This window comes from Aythya ferina, assembly GCF_964211825.1.
Source record: "Aythya ferina genome assembly, chromosome: 6".
NCBI classification, from domain to species: Eukaryota; Metazoa; Chordata; class Aves; order Anseriformes; family Anatidae; genus Aythya; species Aythya ferina.
Genome location: NC_140303.1, coordinates 37,719,856 through 37,739,855, shown reverse-complemented (window position 1 = coordinate 37,739,855; position 20,000 = coordinate 37,719,856). Strand labels below are relative to the sequence as shown.

Sequence of the window (20,000 nt, the reverse complement as noted above, 5' to 3'; positions counted from 1 at the left end):
AAATTACAGAATGTGGCAAAGAATTCCATGATAGCCAGAGGAAAAAAAAAAAAAAAAAAACAAAACACAAAACTTTCACTGATATTTTCCTTTTCTGTGAGGTCTTCAATATGCAATTACTTCACAAACTGTTTTGTTTTGTGTCCTTTTCAATCCTCAAAGCCCTCTGAATATTGGTCTGTTAATTGTCCTTAATATAAAACCTACACTTTTCCACTCATTATCACCATCTTGTTTAAAGTGAAGCCTTCCTGCAGCAGTTTGCCCCACAGAGATGACTTTGTATGGGATTGTATGAATCCTCAACCAGGATTCCTGCTTGTTCAGGTTCAGTTCTGAGCTCTCCACAAGCTACTAGTGCAATATATATGCACTGCTTTTGTATCAGATCTGAAAGATGCTTTAACATGCCTCCCAGCATCGCGATTGTTTCAGCACTGATATTGAACATGAGTAGGATGAATATATCTCTTAAATGCACTAGTGAGTATGTGCCACGAGTCTTTGATTTCTTTAAACTTATTTACATTTTACTTGCCCTTGAGCAATGAATTTACTATGTCAGCATTGTCTTTTCTACTTTCACTTTGTCTGTCTTGTCCACTCACCTTAGCTTGATGTTTATTTTTCGTGCACGTGTATAGTCCATTGCACTAAATGCACGAACTGCCTGGAGTGCAGGATTTTCCAGATAGTGTGCCTTTGTAAGATGCACCCTTTGTAGCACTGTAAGGTCTGCGATATTCCCTGGCTTAAAACTGGCTTTAGACTTTCTTATTTGTTCCTTTTTTTTTTTTTTTTTTTTTTTTTAGTCAAACACCCTTTCACATGCATACTATTTGCAGATGACTGTAGGATTGTGTTAGACTTTACCAAAGTCTTTACTCCCTATGTAGGTAGCCCTACCTCTCTCAGCAGTTGTGTTTCTTCTACCTTTGAAGCTCTTATACAAAACATTGCTCACATCAAGTGACTGGACTTGCCGTTATCTGCTCTTGTCTGACCATGACCAAATCCATACAGTTAAAAAAAAATGGTGAAAAAACATATATGAGTCACTTAGATTTCCTAACTGAAACCATGATGGCAGACATGGAAGGACTCAGGAACCGCAGGTACAATTGCTGTTTATATCATGGCAAACTCCTCGTTATTGGGGCACCTTGTTCAGAAAGCAGTGTCCACGACTTCAAATCTCTCGGACACAGCTGGATAAATGACTTGGTGCACCTGACAGAGCCACAGAGGAGCATTTCTGATGTCCCACCTGCCAAACAGGTCTGTCCCCAAATTGCCTCGTCAACTTTATGCTTTGGTATGATGTTCTTGGACATGAAGCTGAAATGCCTTACTTTTTTTTTTTTTTTTTTTTTGGTGCGAAAGATTTGACCTTTGTCAATGAAGGTATCAGGACAGCTACAACAGAGGGATTGGTGGGATCTATCAAAATGAAAGATCTTAGTCGTATTGAATTCCCTTTTCTTTGCTTAACACCATGTCAAGGGGACACCATGTTCAGGATGTGTGCTGGCAAGCCAGAGCCAGCATACTCAGAAGTCTCTGCAGTGTAGTCTAGAAAGTCTTCATACACCTTAGTTTTAGCAGGGAAACAATGATATTTCACTGTTTTAAAAAAGTGAAATGTCATTTTGTGTCACTCTGACACTATGTTTGGATATGAGAGAAAACTTTTTTTTTTTTCTTTTTCTTTTTTTCCCCCCTAAATCTTGAGACCATGATGTATCTGAAACATCCCTTTCACCAAGACAAAAGCTACTTGATGCCATATTAATAGATATATTATGATTTTTATAGATAGCACGTGATCAGAACATTTCTGGAGAGCCTGCTAAAGTAGCCTAAAATACTGATTCTTCAGATGGTGATGGTTAGAATGACAGAAATCCAAAAGCTGAGCTCGGTTCTGTCTTGCTGAAGATAGTTTATCAGAATTTAAAATGGTATTAGATGTTTTGCATTATGTACTTCCAGGAGTGCATCCCATGAAAATACTCCACAGGTAAAAAAAACCTTTCAACTTGAGTAACAGGCAATATGCATATATACCTTATGAATATATATATGTAACTTGCAGTTGAGGATGGGCCAGTTTGGGCCCCCTGTTTGCCTAGGTTATCCAAATGAGAACACGGATAAGAATTACAAGAATGCTAAAATCTGTGTTTATCTGAAAGTAAAGAACATGAACCTCTCCTGGCCACTTAGCACATCCCTGTTCTGCTCCCCACCCTTCCGTGCCAATAAACACAGTGAAGCATTTTTGTGAGGTTTCTTCCTACATCCTTGCTCTCCTCCCAAGTTTCTCAGCCCCAGTTGACCCTCCCCAGGGAGGCTGCCCCAGCTCTGCTCCCCTTATTCCTCTCCTGCTCCCTGGCTGTGCAGAGGCAACAGGCACACAGTGCAGAAGCATTTCAGAAGACCATGGAAAAGCTCTGGAGAGGATGTGGCCATGCCACCTAGCAATGGGGCTGAGATAGGTGTAGAAATCCTGCCTTAGAAGAAGTAACCAGTGGCATCTTGTGGACCAGGGGAGGAGGCAAGTTGTCATATGCTTGGCTGGAGTTAGCCGATCCACAGATTTCTGATTTTACATTGCACCATAATGCGTAATGTATGAAAAGATAAATATTTTCCATTCAGCAACATCTTGCTGTATTTTCATCTAACTCTATAATTTTAATTATAAAGTGAACATAACCTGTATCAAATTATGATTTTGTTAACATATTGAATGAGGACAAGAAAAATAAATACCAGATTTTATACTGTACAGGCACATGAAGGTATAGTAAAAAAATCTGGTTTCCTTGACCACATTGTCATAATATGCATATATAACTGCTTATTGAATCCAGGCTGTGTAGACAACAGAAAGAACACTGGCTCCATACCATCACAATGCATGCCCACAACAAAGAGGAGGAAAGAACAGGCTCTTTCATTGTGTGTGTCTAAGTATTACCGACATAAGGGCTAAAAACATTACCTCTGTCTGAAGTGTATCTATATATCCATGCATAAGTTATTAAGTGGGCTCCCTGAGCACAGTTGCTGAAAATATTAATATATTCAAATTATATTCTAGCTACTGCAAAAACAGTAGATCAGACAAATATATTAAAATCTCTTCAGACAAAAGGAGTCATGTTATTTATAAAGTTCCTCCCCCCCCTTACTGGAACACAAACCTTCATTGTATATAATATATGAGAATGCAAGATGATCCTTAGATGTCAAAATGTGGCTTAAAGTTTGAATGTAATCATAAAACAGTGACTCTAATGCTTGCCATAAACAAATTGTCACTGGTATTATGTAACTTAGGCTATTCACAAAGCATAAAAGAAGGGAAGAATAAAAGGTGGCTGCCAAACACCACGGGCCCAATCTGACGGTAGTGCCAAATTGCGCTGGCGGACTGGGAGTTGCGAACAGTGTGGAACCCAGTGCTTGGGCCTGGGCTTAAATTAGGGTGAGATAAAGGCTATTTAGTCAATTTAGACTGCAAGCAGCAACCGGTGTCTTCTGCAGCCTCCTCTGCTCTCTGTGTCCCAGAGATGAGGAAGCAGTAAAAGTCCCTGGATTGCTGCAGGACCTGGTTTTGTAGGGATGCAGCCATGGCTGGCCTACACCAGCGATGCAGCCCAAAATGCCCACGCCTCTTGGAGCAGGCTGGTGGCCTTGATCTGCTCGTGTTGTCCAGTGTGTTTGGTGCCATGTCGCCGGGGTCACACCTTCTCCTGGACTCTAGGAGAGTTGGAACAGCAGCAGAAGGCCATAATTCAGGGCAGAAGATGTCTGCAAACAGCAACTAATCAGTCATAGGAACAGCAAAGTCATAGGCACTTTGCTTTAGCTCAGGTTTCAGGAGTAATTAATATGTCTGATATACACAGCTTTAAATGGTGCTAATGGCTCTGCTCAGGCCCTTGATAAACCACCAAACTAGACTGCTCACCCCTTTTTAATTTGATTTTCCCCCCTTCCTTTTAAAAGTAAAATGACATTTTTTTTCACAGCCTGAAATAATTGTTCGAGCAGAGATACTGGTTTAACTCATTATGAATTATTAGTGGAAAAGTGGGTCTCAGAAGTATGTTACATCTGAAATATTTTTCGTCACTTGAACATGTGCCGTCCAGAACTGGCCCTATTCTACCAGGCACTGGGAACAAACACTTCACATTCACAGATGCTCCTAATTTGGTGTGGTTTGGAGTGTAATTTAGATCAAACGTATCCATGTAAATGAGTCAGGGTTTCTTAATTAGGTGCCTCTAAAGAAAAAACTTGGACCACATCAGTAGGTGTGGGTGTGGTGCCCACAGTACTGGAATCTTTCTATAGATGAAGCTTAGTTTTGTTCAGGCACACTGTAGGTTTTTCTTTCATTTTTTTTTTTCTTTTTTTTTTTTTTTTTTCTAAAGCACAATAATAAATCTGCAGATGGCATAGACATAAAGACGCTACTTCAGAGGAGCTGTCTAAAACACTGTCTCTTTGGCAAATGCCTTAAAGTAGGTCATTCTGCTGTGATTTAGGTTTATATTTCATTGCCAGCTTTTTGTTCCCATTACAAGTAGGGTGCATTCCAGTCCACAGATTTGCTCTTCATTTTTTTTTCAGATTGGCTTTTATTTACAAGAATTTGTAGATCTTCATAAGAAAATGGCCAATATGCTGTCAGAAGTACTAATCATGCACTTGACCACAAAAAGAGATGTATGAAGGTGATAACCTGGAAATGTTAGAATGTAAAATAGCATTCTCTGAGAGCAAAAAATGTATTGATTCTCTTAACACAGTGATTGAAATGATTGTTGCATCTTTTCCAATGTGTGAAAAATGATTTGGTCTAATGTCATTTCAGAAGTCGCACAAAACAGAGGCATCCATTGCCCTAGTTGCTCAGGTATTTGCTTTTTCTGTTTATATATTTCCCACTGAAAAGCATGTTTTTTTTTATAGCTTATGAAAAAAGTAGAAATCAAATCATCAGGGTCTGTTTTCCCATCAAAGTGCTGGGGGATTTACATGCCAAACTCCCACTAGCCTTAATGAATTACCTGCATAAATTCCCTTTCAATCGATAGTAGAATAGATCCTATTGTGTTATATTAATTATTTTGCACAGAACACTGACATTTTGGCATTAAAGCCTTTTTTTTTTTTTTAAGTTCCAATGAATATCTTAAGAAACTTCAAGCCTATTATTTATTTCACAGCTTTATTTTGAGAAAAATCCTGTATCTTTAGTTAGAAAAAAAAAAAATAAATGAAAAAGCACTGCAATTTACCCATTTATGACCTAGTTCTGGACATTAATGTGATAGGGCTCAATCTCTCAAAATAGAAAAATAAATAAATAAACACATAAATAAATAAATAAAAGGGGAGGGGGGTGAAAAAGCCCTTTTGTAATGAATTGAGCATTCTTAATTTTCAGCAACAAAAACCATTTGAGTTGAAAAGAACGCTCACCCCGAGCAATATTAAGAGGTTACAAAATCACATAAATTAACTCTGCCAGTGATATTTTGCTGAGGCTTGTGTGAGTGCAAACCAGAAGCAGGGCTCTCACATGGTCTTTATTAACCGAAGAGCACTTAGCAGTAACTGGCCTTCCCCGGGATGTGTTGTCCATATGCAGGCGTGCGCAGGGTGTGCATATGGCCAAACGCTGGGAGACGCGGAGGGGCTGGGGGGAGCTGCAAGGACGCGGAGAGTGGAAGTGAGAAGTGTTCGCTCTGTAGTCATGGGCAAGTGCCCTACCCTCTTCATTCCTCACTTTCTCCATCTACGCAACTGGGATAATAAAACTTACTGACCTGAAAAAGGAAGTTCTGAGATTTAATTAATGTTTGAAAAGCTTTTTGAGATCGTTTGATACTGAGTAATGTGGAGTGAACAATGGCAGCTCTTTGAAACAGGGGCTCTATCTCTCCGTATTTGTGTACTGCACCTAGCACAATGGTGCCGTACAGCCACAGAGTCAACCATATCATAAATATTTAAATTAAAACTATGTTAATTATTTTTATCGTTCTGTTATTTGCTGATACACCAGTGCAGTACATTTTGAAGCTTGGTAGCATTGAAAAGTACCAAGCGTAATTATTTGCCTGATTGTTATGAAAATCAGGGTTTATACTTTAAATACGGTTCGTGAAAATAGGAAGCACAGGTGAAAATGCACTTTTAAATCCTCATTATTTTTCTCTTTAAAGCCACTAAGCTGTAATGTACTCTTCAGGGAATGGGTGAACTTTGCAAACACTCTTATTCCACGGGAAGGAGAAAGCATGACTGCAGAAACCTCTGCAGCAGACACCTTCCCACATGTGAACACAAAGAAAATGCATAAAGGTGCTCCAGGAAGACTGGATTTCATTTGTGCCTTTAATTCAATAATTGTTATTACTCCTGTCCTGTGCACGCTGGGGCTTGGTGCACGTTTGCTTGTGTCCCAAATTCACAAGGGGAGAGTTTAGTAGTCCACTGTGCACTTCAGCAAAGAGAAATAGGCTTCTCTCTTCTCTTTTCCCCCAGAATGAACCCCAGGAAGCTGCAGTAAATGGGACAAGCGTTGGCCTCAGTCCAGCCCTTTCTGAATCTTTCTTATAGCTGAAACAGAGGAAAGCATGTGTGCAAGAGCATGTCTTAATATACATTTGCTCTTCTCAAGCTAGAAAGCAATCAATTTGCTTCATGTAGATCTTTAAATGGCAGTTGGGGTGCCTGAGTGCCTCCCTGCCCTGGCCAGCCACCCACTTGCTCTGCTGAGAAGACATTTCTCCTCTTCGCATCTCCAGTAGCTGCTCCCTAAGCGTGTGAACAAGGCTCAGCTTTTCTCCCTGCTGCTGTCCTGTAGCTGAAGAGCAAGAGCAGTTCATGAGCTGCCTGACTCTAAAGAAAGATCCAATTCAGGACATAATTTCAGGAAACATTCTTTGCTTCTCAGGAAACATTCCTTGTTTCTCATGCCTTCATTTAAGAACTATGTAATTCTGCACATGCCTGAATCTGGGCATTTGTCTGGGAGCAAAATCTAAATGCCCATCGCACGCTTTGGGTCATAGTCTCTCACAAGTTCTTTGAGGTTCCCCACATAGAAATTTGTTGCATAGACCTTCCATTCTGGGTCTTGCTTTTTCTTTTAAATAATTTTTAGCTGGTTTATTAATCTTCTATTTCTATTTAATATAAGTCTCGTACAGTTCTTAACGTAATCTGTTCTTCTGCCATGTGGAGGAAGGGTTCTCCCGAGCCTAGGTTTAACATATAAGACTGCTTGAAACTGCTGATATGACACATAGTTTAGTAAGTGAAAATCACATATGTTTGCTACAGCTTTCCTCCACCACTTAAAAAAAAAAAAAAAAAAAAGTTTGCAGACATCCCCTGGTTAGCATTACTGGCTGCCATGCTGTAACTTTATTTTCTGATTTACCCTCAGAACTCTGGGTACTGCTGCTGGACTTGTCATCACATTGTCATCGCTGCCTGGTGTGCAGGCTATTGTGGGCTTCTGTCTATGCATGGATTTTTCTTGTTTTCTCCCAATCTTTAATAGGTAGAAATAAGTCTGTTTAGTTGCACATAGCTTGCAAAAAAAGCCCGTGCTCTGCAGAATGAAGCTGCCATGCGTTGCAAGCTTTGAGGGATGTGTGTGCTTCAGTTGTTCAGCTGAGATGCTTTCTCTGGTCATGCAGCAATGGACACGGGGGGAAGACAGCTAAAGCATGAATCTTGGAATAGTTACTACTTTTCTTAGATAGTATATTGCAGTTAGTGGTTATATCTTGGATAATTAGTTGTAGTCTTGATGAGGAGCTTATTTGCAGCAAAGTGGATACACGCAGTTACGAGTGATGAATTCTGGGGGGAAGGCAGTCAGAAAGGAAATCACCATTTTCTCTCCAGGAGTGCAGAAAGCCCTGATGACATCTGAAAATGTCTTGCTGCACAGGAAAAATGGAGCAAAACAAAAATGGAGCTTCTTGGATTCAAAGGTGAATCAAAAGGAATTGGCTTCTGCCCGGACAAGGCAGCCAGATAGGCCACAGTAACAGATCCACGTGATAGACCAAGAGGCAACTGCAGAGCTCCCCAGACAACTTGCCTGAAGTGCCTGCCAAGGAGGCAGATGCTGCTGCTGGAAGAATATCTTCCACAGTTGGGCATCTGGGTTCAGTGCTTTCCACGTAAGGGAGAGAGGCGGTAGCATCAGGCTGGCCCCGTCTTCCCGTTTAATTATTTCAACATCCATTTCATACTTTGGTAAATAACACGTATTATCCTGCTTTTGTGCGGGAAAATAATAAGCATGAGAGGGCCTTTTGCCTGCAGTGCATCCCCTTGCAGGGATGTCTACACGGATGGGTACGTGCAGACCCGAGCTTGGCTGCCCTGTGCTCCAGCCTGGTCAGATGTGAGACAGCTCGGGTCTGGGAGCCGCAGAGCTGCCTCACGGTGGCACGGAGCTCAACCTAATAAGCAGAGCAGGCTGAGATTCATTAATTTAACATTAATAAGCACAGCTTATTAGCTCAGGCACAGCGCTGGATAATGCAGGCACACAGCTTCTGGAGCAGAGCTGTGGCTGCCCGCGCCAGCTCAGAGCATGGCGCAGGGGACACAGCCAGGGTCCCGGCAGCCTCCTCACCCCCACTGCCTCTTGCACTGGAGATGGGGAAAAAAAAAAAAGAAGATTTTGTGCTTCTGCAGAGGCCTCTGTTAAAAAAACAAACAAACAAACAAAAAAAACACCAAAACAACAACAACAAAAAAACCCGGAACATACCAAAAAAGAAAAACCAAACCAAAACCAAAAAACAGAAACAAAACACCAAACCCTCCAGGTTTTTTTTTTGACTGTACTGCTGGCTTATGTCAAGTCTTTAATTCATTTTTTAATTCATAACCTCTTGTGCCTCAGTTTCCCAACGTGTCCATAACAGCTACCTGAAGATGCTGCTGTGAAAGCAGGTAAGGTGCTGATCATAAAATGGGAAAAAGAGGGAAGTCCTCCTTCTGGCTTGCTTGGATTAGATTTGTGTGAGTGAATTATTGGCCACAAATACTGACTTACTGGGCAGGGATGGGTTGCTCTCTGTTCACATTTGTGCACAGAGCCAGAGCAAGGTTTCTGCATCGTCTGATGGCCTGTGTGTGCCTGCAAAACGGGACCAGAAGGGTCTGTCACTTTTATCTGGTAACTGCGTTGAGCTCATTCGTAATAAGTAACAGGAGGGGCTGCAGTCCTGAGGAAGTGTGGCTCTGTTTTCACAAATGCATGCAACATAAACATATGGACTAATACAGCAGGTAAATGCTGTCTAAACATCCGCAGGTAGGACAGGCTGTTTTCTGTAGCCCTTTATTTAAGAAAATCCTTACTCATTTTTTGTTTGTTTGTTTGTTTCCTTCTTTCATATATAAGATATTTGTTCGAATAGCTCATCTTCAGGAAGAGGTATTAAAAACCTAATAGTTGGGCCCAATTATTTTCAGCCTGGATCCTAATAAAACATTTTGTTATGGTATTAGATGGAAAGAGGTATGCGGTATTTCTGTTCAGCCCCTTATTTTGTCTCTTCTGTTTATGTATCATATGATAGTAGGAAAAATTTCATGAAAAGATGAATAGGGGACTTTTTCCATCAGATGCAAAATACTTAAAAGAACAGGTACTGCAACCCCAGGCTTTGCATTTAATCCCCCTCCTGTGGGCTTCATGCACTGTGCTGCGACTTCTTGCAACTTCAGAGGGCTTGGTTCAAGAAAGATATATGGCACCGGTGTTAATCCCTGCTGCCAGGCCTTTCTCACAGACTCTCTCATCAGCTGCTTTGTCTGGGTTTCTAAAGAAGGACCCTTCTGAAGTGCATTTCACATTGTTACGTGTGCTTGATCTGGACCCGCTCCTGCAGCCCGAAGCACTGCAGTGGGACCACGGAGCAGCCTCGCTGTACGTGGTGGTTTGGGATGAATGCAGCATTCTGGGAGAAGGCTGCTGAAGTCTCCAAGAGCAAATACAGAAACAGCAGTAATATGCCTGTAATGAAACCAGTCTTTTTTTTTGTTTGTTTTTATTTTAAATATTTGGAGTCTTGAACTTGCCCTGGGCAAACTCGCTGGTTGAAGGCGGTGCCACAAGGTGCAGCTCTGTGGTGAGGCTGGCACACAGGGCACATTGCCCTCTTCTCCCTATGAAAAGACTCCCTAGAAATCTCCTTAAAACTGATAATTCTCCATTTTGTAATCTCTGCCAGATAATTTTGTTTCTTAGGTTAATTTAAACAAATGTGCATTGCCTATAGTTTCATAATGTAAACATTTTGTGACTAATAACTGTGTATGTATGCTTCTTTATTCTCTTTTATGGAGCCATGACGCCATTCAGATTGGACCCTGGCTTCCCCACTGACAAGTCCAAGACAACGTACCAGCTTTTCCCTGTTTCTTGGTGTTTACAATATCTATTCTACTACTGCTTCCATACTGACAGAGCAAAGTCCTGTCCTTCCCTGGGGATGTGTTGGCATGACACAGAAGGCCGACCTTCTTCAGAGAGACTTAGAAGATTGCACCCGTAATGCTCAGACCTCCAAATGGCTTAAATATCACATCTTCCTGCCCTACGTCACCCTGTGCTACTGTTTTGCATCCATATAACTCTGGCTTCACCATGCACTTGGTAAGCACACACACAGTTATTTATGCAGTACAGCCATCCTCCCACCACTTCTACAGAGTTGTAGTCAATCCAGGTATTGCAAATATATGTACAGTGAAATATTGCTATTTATTATCTGTATTTTTTCCACCCAAAACACCAGTCCTGGTCCAGGTTTCTTTGTTGTTCTATACATACACAGCAGGAAACAATTGCTGTCCCAAATAGATTATGCTTTAAAAAGCCAAGGCAGACAAAGGAAGCATTATCATCATTTTGTAAACAAGGAACCAAGGCACAGAGAGATTAAATGATTTACCCAAGGTCACACCGAACATCCGGTCAAAGCCAAGAACAGAACCCAGGTCTCCAGAGTCTCAATCAAGTGATTTAACTATAAGATCAAAGACTTATTGTGTATACCTGATATCTTTCCCCTAAGACATGGTAACAAAACTTTCTTCAGGTTAGGATCAATGCCACATATGGTGCAGTAAATTTTGTATATGGCACAGGTCTTCTGACACTGTGTACCCACTTCTTGCACTCAGGTTCCTCCCAGGAAATAATTTCCCTTATTATTCCTCCATTGACAGTAATAAATTTTCATCTTTCTCTAGATAACCCACTAAAGGAGAGGATGCATGCACAGGGTACATCAGAGGAATACATAGAAAACTGTTTTTCTGCAAGGGCAAACTCAGTCCTTCTAGGGACTGTTTAAAATCTTTCCTTGCTTAATTAAATGGGGACATTCCCACAGCTATATGGACTTCATTTTGCCTTTTCAACTGGAAGCTGCACAACAAGATAAAGGATCTACATCTATTATGTGTACATGTCAGGAGAATGCAGCAGAAATGGTCAGTATAAAGGCATCATTCATTATAAGCTTGGAGTAGTCTTTTATTTGGAGTCATTATTATTCATTCATTATATCATTCCTGCGATGAAATACTTCTCTGTGTACAGGGACTGCATGGGGCCCTCAGTCCTGCCTAGCCCCTTCAATTTTAAGGGTTGTTTGGCTGAAAAGTGACTGTGGCAAAATGGCAGTAGTTATTCTCAACAGCAGGACAGCCAAGAGGGGAGGAACAGCACCCTAACCTTCATGTGCCCCGATCTTGTGGTCTGCCACTTCTGCACAGCAGCACAGCTCCAGGTTTGTTCCTGAGTGAGCATGTGGTCTATGTACTATTTAATGGTAATGCCACAAAACAGGAGAAGAAAACCCAAAGTGAACGTAAGATTGTGGGTTGACTTTGTGGGCTGACACCTCTTACAAACTGAACTCGAGGAGTGTGGAAACCACAGAGGAATTATCAGGTGGATCTGCACAGTGTCATTTCACTGTCTCTGTTGTATCTCAGCAGCATTAGGAGAGCAGAGGTTCACTTCCAAGTCACACATCACTATTTTTTAGACATTCTATGTCGTCTTAAGCTTCCTCAGGAGGTACAAGACCTCATAATGTATTTTCCTAGGTAAGTGTTTTTCTGTCACTACATGCCTCAGCACATCATGAGAACCATAAAGCAAATTGAATATTACAGACCTGGATGGAGAAACATGGTGATCCAAAAGTCTGTGGCTGGAAAAAGTCAAACTTGCACACTGTAACATGCTGAATTTGCCATTTCAATACACCTGTTCATGGGTAATCCTGATGTGCCTAACTGCAGCAAAGAAAACAACTGTTCCATGTTCTAGTAGAGGAAAAATTTGGGCTTTCGCTTACAGACACTGATTTCTTGAGCAGAAATAGGATATGCATAGATGTCATAAATCATGCTTCATTTTGCCAAAGAATGTAATTATCTTTGGTATTTTGGATGACATTTGCAATAAGATTTGGACACCACACACACATTCCTTTTACAATTATCAATTATTTCATACTGGAGTTCTACTTACTTCTTTAGATGCTCGAAGAGGATTTTCATTGTGTCATAGTTTGGCCTAGGGAGCTTTTTTACCAGGGTCCTTATGGCTTTAATGCGAGTGGCATTGTCTGGGATTTCTAAAGGAAAAAAAAAATGAAAAAAAAAAAAAGAGAGAAAAAATACTTTTAGTGCTATATTAGGATATTATGTTGCACAGTACTCCACCTGGTATCTTAACAAGAAAAGCCATCATTAATACGTGGTTAAAAACAGAATGTATCATACCTTCAGTCTTAACGGAGAGCAAGAGTAACTTACAATGATGAAAAAAAAATATCTCTGATTCTTAAGGACACATTTTCTGGTTCACAGAACTATATTTTTATGCTTTTCATTTATTGTATTAGACCATTGAAATGTCATCCTAAGCTTTAAGACCCCCGAGTAGTAAGAGTCCCATATCTTAAATGGAATTTCACTTTGGAATTATGTTCATCCAGTGATCCCACTTCTGTGTTGGATGCTCTTCCTATGTACTTCTTGTTGTCCTTTATTGTACATTGTACCCTATCAGATTGAGAATACAAAATGTTTTCCTATTCTTTTTACTCATGTTTTCTGGTGATCAATTTTTTCAAAAAGCTATTTCAGTGCAGTTATTTTCTAATACCTGTAGCACCTCACAGCTGTAATTTCTATAGGTGAAAATCTGTATTTCAAAGTTGCAATTAGTAATAAAAGAATGCAGAACTAAGGGCTTTAAACTGTCTTTTGAGGCGATAAGAACATTGCTATCCTTTCTTTTAAGATAAATCTTCCTGCTTTTTCATGATTCATAGTTTTGGGGAAAAGGTTTGACTGATTTTTGCATTGATTTGTATAAGATGTTGCAACTAAAGCAAAATCATGTACAACTGTCCTTTCATTTAGCTACAGATTAGATAAGGTGCCAGTAGGTCTGATGTAGGGAAAACATCTTGCTTGTTACATGCCCTAGATAACCTGAGAATTCTTTTCTGATCTAATAGTCTATGATTTAATTATCACCTATCATTCATTGTATAAGTTGCTTTTTAATATTCTTATTACCCTAGCACTACCTTAGGATTGAATCCTTGTAATTCAGTAGGTGCTACATAAGCATACATGGTGATTAGTGTCTTGATGCAAAGATTCCCACCCACTCCCACAAAAATAAATAAATAGAATAAAATAAAATAAAATAAATAAAATAAAAAATCAAGCAAAATTTTCATACACTTGAACTGAATTTAAAAGCTAGAGTTATTAGTAGGATAGCATTCTTTCTTTCCTCAGCCCATATTCCTATTTCCTGTTGAGAATAATACTTCTTACATGCAGATATACATAGGTATTATCTATCATTAGAAGATTTATATGCATATACGAGAGACAAAAGCTCAAAGTAGTTAATGCATGAACTTTGCATAAGTATTATTTTCCGGTTAAAAAAATAATAATATTTCACATGGATTTAGTTTATAGAAAGTTGTGCAATTGACAGTAGTTGTGATGAAGTTACACACAAATTAAGAGTACAATGTCCGTGTATTTTACTTTTGCTCTGGTTTGACATATAGCCTCAACTTCTGAACAGCACAAGTCCCCACAGTCTTGAAATCCAGTCATCCCTTGATTTTTCTGCCACAAGCCATTAGTACTGGTTATTTTTGTCCTATGGATGATCTGTCCAAAACTGAAACTACAAATGAAAATGACTTGAAATGTGCAGAAGTGAATTTATTGTAAGAAACGAGGACAAATTCTGATGGCTATTTATTTGTGTGGCATGGTGTGTGCACATGCTGTGATATTGCCAGACAAGCTATATTTAGACTGGGGCTACCCTGGCTGTTGCTGACTGCAACTTTTCAAATAGAGCTACTCAACTTATTTATTTTATTTTTTTTTTGTTTCATTCATGAAAGTTCAATGGACCTCAGTAAGACTGAAACACCAATGTTGGGAAAAACTCAGCAAAAGGAAATCATAGGATCATAGACCCATAGAATGATGGCTTGGCTTGGAAGGGACCTTAAAGCCCATCCAGTTCCACCTCCAGTGCCATGGGTGGGGATGTCACCCACTAGACCAGGTCACTGTTTGTCCATTACAGACTAGTTGTGTAGAAATTTAACACAGTAAAAGTTTATCATGCTCTTTTGAAGGAAGTGTCTCTGCTCACTGTGCCAATTAACAAAGATATCAGCTTGATAATTACCTTCCCAACAGAATCTCATTAGATATAATTGTCAAATAAATAAATAAAAAGTATTAATTTAAGAAGAAATTATTTAGTGAAAAAATGCCAGGGATATATAACGTCATTTTAGGGCCCAATGCACCAAAGCCACAGGTACTGACAGAGAAGAGAAGAGAGGTTTAGCTAGGTGCTAAAGTACAAAATCCACAGAAATCTCACATAAAATTATTTTGTGAATCACCCTATTTGTTAATTGTTAGTCTATTGTAAAAGAAGAAAAACAGGCAACATGTGGTAACTTTAGTCAGCATTTCTGAACTGGGAATGATAAACACCTCTGCCTGGCTCTGGCATTTATCAGTACTGAGATATTATTACCACATCGAGTCACAGCATGGTTACTGTTATCATCAAAAAAAAAAAAAAAAAAAAAAAAGAGCCAGCTAATCTTAATGGTTTGTAAAGCCGTTACCTGCACTGGTCTGACATTTATCATGATCATTTTACCACATGAGTCCTACATTGCAAAGGTATTTTATCTGGAAGGGACATCACTATGAATTATTATTTGCAGCTAGGTAGAAAATTGTATGTTGTAGATACCTTTTCTCATTATAAATCACAGTCACATTTCACCATTTCCCACACAAAGCTGCTGAGCCCAGGCTTTTTGCCATAACACTTATTCTCGCTCCCTTTTATAGTTCCATGAAAATATTGGGTACTCTTTCATTAAAATGGTTGATATTGTTGTGTTGTTGTTGTTGTTTTTTCCTCTTTTTTTTTTTTTTTTTTTTTTTTTTTTTTAAAAAAAACTATATACAGTTGATTTTCTTCTAGTATAAAAGAATTTGTTTTTCCACTTGAGAAAGTGAAAAGGATAAACTGTTCATTTTCTTATTAAAGATTACTCTCACTTCAGTTTTAGTGGCTGGGCTTGTCTTTACTCTTGACCTTGTTGATGGAATATTTAACAGATCAGATGCAAGATCTTATGTTTCAGTTGCAATACCTATGCATTTGCTTTCCTTCTGTAAAGCCTTGAGTCCCAATTTCATAGAAATTTTCTCCTTTCAGATTCCTAAGCAGGAAGATTTTTATTTATTTATTTATTTATTTTCCTGAGGTTGTCTCTTTACCATGCTCAAATGGAGGGAGAAAATCTTTAAACATGGGTTTGTATAAATAGCCATGGAGAAGGTATCGCCCTCTGTGCTGTGTTCTGAAGCCTAGCACTGCGCAATGCAAAGACAGGAAAACACTATGAACAGCTCTTAAATTTCCCTGCTATAACTGGGAAATGGAAGAAACCAATTCTGATAAAGTGAAATAATATTATATTTCATCATGCTCTTTTATTGTGAAAATTGATGAAAATTTCTGGAGAAGATTCCTATTTTGGAAAGTTAGACTTTCTTTCCCTGTGAAGATTTCAAAAGGAAAAATTTAGTCATAATCACATTTATAAAAGGAAGAATGAGAGGACATTTAATCCTTTTTGCATTTTCAGGCAAAATATGAAAGATGTAGGTGATAATTTCAGCAGATCAGGATACTCTGAAGTGAATCGCAGATGGTATTCTATGTAATATTTTCATAGAATGTATATTTAGAATTTGGGTTACTGTCTTTAAAAATAGGGCTGGCTCCCTTTAACAGCGCAACACAGTGGAGATGCTCTCTTGTTTACATTTAAATGAAGAATGCATTGAAAAAACACTTAATATTATATAAGCGCTTTTGCAAATGAGCTTTGGATAAACATTTGAGCATAGAAGAAAACATGATGTGTCTGTAACATTAACAGTGGCTGGGTAAAAATGAATGAAGAAAGTAACCTTTAGCACTCATGTCCATAAAGAATACTTAAGCAAATCCCACTGAATCTTTCTTTTAATCATTAATTTTAAATGGACGTAGATGTTTACAACAAGCCACTTTGTTTCAGAACAGGAAGTCCAAGGTTTATCTCCAATAACTCACGTTAGCTCGGAAGGGATGTATGTCTCTAACCTGACATGCATTCATTATTTTGTAAGGTACTGGAGGCTGACCCGTGACCCTCCTCAGACCTGCTGCATTATTCATGTCTGACTTACTTTGTATAGTTTTACTATAGTTCCCATTTCCCTTTACCAGGCATTTCAGCTGCTTGTGCATGTTTAGTGTTAAATGGCATTTATGGCTCACATTAATGCCTAATTTTATCACGACCCATGGTTTCTTTTTATGCTGTCAAGCCTCACATCTGAACTGCTGAAAAAAACAATGATTTATGATTCTGCATAAAATATCAAACTATTGATCTCTCACCTAATCTATTTTTGGTCTTAATAGTATGATTTTCTTGTTTTCTTACACGGCTCTTCTCACCTTGTTTTGCATTTTTGGATAAGATTTCTGCTGTGGTTAAAACGTCATACACTGTTGCTACAGCAAAAAGCTGTCTGCCAAGAGTTTCTCCAACATTTCACGACTGATTCAGCTACCGAGAAAAAGACAGGCCTTGTTTGGGGCTGTTTTTGGTTTCTTTCTTTCTTTCTCTCTCTTTCTCTCTTTTATTTTTTTAATCGGAACTGAGTGGGTTAGGTGGATTTTCGAGTGCTAATGAAATTGTGAGACTTATGGCGCTGGCTACAGCCAGCCGTAGTGTGGGCAGACGCTCTGTGAGCTTCCCCACTGTGCTGCTGTGCAAGCATCCCCGCTGTTATGTTTGCTATAGTTTTAATGTCTGTGAAAAATTCCTGATGCAACTAAATTATGTTCTGCCCTCTTGTTTGTATAAATAAACACCCGACTTAGCCAATTCATCTCGCTCCTGCCCATTTTAGAAGCTGGCCCTGCCACACAATGCTTAACCCTAGTCCTTGATAGCTTTGGTGTTATCAGGAAATGAAAATTTACTTGAAAGACAGTGCACTTTGGGCTTGATTTTTTATTTTATTTTATTTAGGGGTGTCGACTGCCCCAAAGTCTGCTTTCATTTGCTAAGTCTTCATATTCTGGAAGTCATGCTGGGTAAAATACACGGATATTTATGTTCATATATATGTATATGCGTATATATAAATTATCCGTATCACTTTCAATGTCAGGATATTTTAATGCTACTCTATGCAACATAAAAGTCCCAATTTTAATCACTTGCAGCACACTGGCAATTGTCTCATGAAGATACATTGTAAAATATTTTCTTGCTTTAAAAAAAAATCTATAAAAAGTATTCAAACTAACTAATGTTTGCTATAAGGAAAATAACCAATTTGTGATCCAAATTGATTTTACTTTTGATTAATGCCTCAGAACTAGATGTTGCAAAAGAAAATGAGAATTGCAAAAGACCTCTCTATATGGGCAATTGATAAATTCATCCTATGCCATATAAAGTGGAGTTTGCAATGAATATTCATACAACTTTTGCAATCCATTAGCAAGACCCAGGACAATGAGTCTGCAACTCAGTCCCATTTAACAAAAATATATGTGGAATTAATGGGAAAAAGCAGCACTTAAAAAAGTTAAACTTTAATGGATCAAACTCCAGGTGCTGGAGTTTGAGGGAAATAACCAATAATAGTCATTTTTTACATATTTGATGGGACTGATTATGCAATGTGCAACTCTAAATGGCTTATAGCACATTGTAGCATGGTTCCATCCCATTGGCTACAGTAGGGTGCAGGCAGATGGATGACAGTGACAAGGAGAGAAGTGCTTTTGCTTAGCCGTGCGTTAAGATGCCATCCAGAAGCTCTGTGCACTGCAGACACTTCATTAGGATGCCAGGATAATGGTAAACTACCACTCAGAGTGACACCCCATTTCCTGCTTACTGAGCTCTCCAACCTCGGCAGATGTCAACAATCTCACAGTGCTACAGAGCAGACCTAACTTTCCAGGCACTTTGACTCCAATTTTTTTCCCTTAACAGTGCCATACATTACATGCAATATGTAACAGCAAGTACCAAACAGAAAACAAAATTTGCTGCCCTAATTATAACAAAGCGGCATCTGACTTAGGTACTGCATGCCCGGCGTACATACAACCAGTTAGGCAGCATAAAAGAGGAATGATCTTTGTCAGTCAATTTTGGGGGGTTAATTAGACTTAGGACTTTGATGGCTAATGGCTCGTCTGATCCCAACTGGAGTGATCGTGCTTCGCTGCTAACTTCTACCAAGCGTCGGAAAAAATGTGCCGAGCTCTTTCCTGGTATTTCGCCGTGCGTGGGGTTTTCTGCACAGAAAGAGCAGACTTGAGCATCTGGCCGGTGTGATATTTTCTCTGCAAATGCACAACTCGAGGCCGTAACGCACCTCCCCAGCAGCAGTTAGAGCCAGCAGAGAGACGGCACTGCGATGCTTAACCTGCGCTCCTTTCCAGGGAAACACAAATAGTTGCTCACACTTTTAAAAATTGCTTTCGGATACACAAACAGCAGCTGTAAGGTCACAAATCCTAATTTAATTTAATTTCTTGAACCGATTGGGGTGTCTTTATGTATTTTGAAATTGGGAATCCTGTTTATTTTATATGCAGGTTTTTTCCTTCCCTTCTTTTGGCAATGGGTGCTCTGCAAAAGGTGCCCATCCCTATCACAGTGATGGCCCATCACTACTTTGGCTACACAGAGGGGTGGAAACATGGCAGGGCACCATACTGAGGATGGGTTTTGGTTGGGGTCCCTTGGCCCTCACCTCTGCCTGTTGGGGACCTGGCAATAATCAGCAATTCAGGACAGAAAGAAACTGCAGGAGGCTGGAGGGATGCATAGGGATGGGGGAGCAGTGCCTTTTGCCCATCTCGTCTCGCACAAAAATTGAGATGCTGAGTGGGAACCTTCGCAGAATGATCGCAAGGACGGGGCCTTATCCTGTAATATTTATTCAGCTGTTGTTCATTTTCCCTGGGCAGAATTCCCACCGACTGCACTCCCACTTCGCTCCCTGTGACCAGCGCCTTTGGCACTGCCAGCAAGAGGTGGGATCGGGCCCTCGTCAGCACTCCAGGAGGGATCCCCCAAACAGTGAAAACTGGGGATGTATGTTAGGTGGCTAAGGTGTGAAATGGTATGCTTAAAACGAGACTTTTAAAATATGCTGAGAATAATTTTGTGAATATTCATTCTGGTATTTTTGCTCCGCTCTGCCTAACCTCTGGTATATTTACCTCCAGCAAAAGAGGGAAGCAA

At 39.6% G+C, this 20,000-nt stretch overlaps 1 protein-coding gene across 4 annotated transcripts in view; it reads right to left on the bottom strand.

The window, feature by feature from the left end:
- ARHGAP15 (Rho GTPase activating protein 15) overlaps positions 1-20,000 on the bottom strand; it is a 333,280-nt gene that overhangs the window by 11,765 nt on the left and 301,515 nt on the right. For all 4 annotated transcript variants that reach the window (XM_084523841.1, XM_084523843.1, XM_084523842.1 and 1 more), the window contains one exon: positions 12,614-12,719. In XM_084523841.1, coding sequence (XP_084379967.1) covers positions 12,614-12,719 — 106 coding nt within the window. The remainder of the gene's footprint in view (positions 1-12,613; positions 12,720-20,000) is intronic.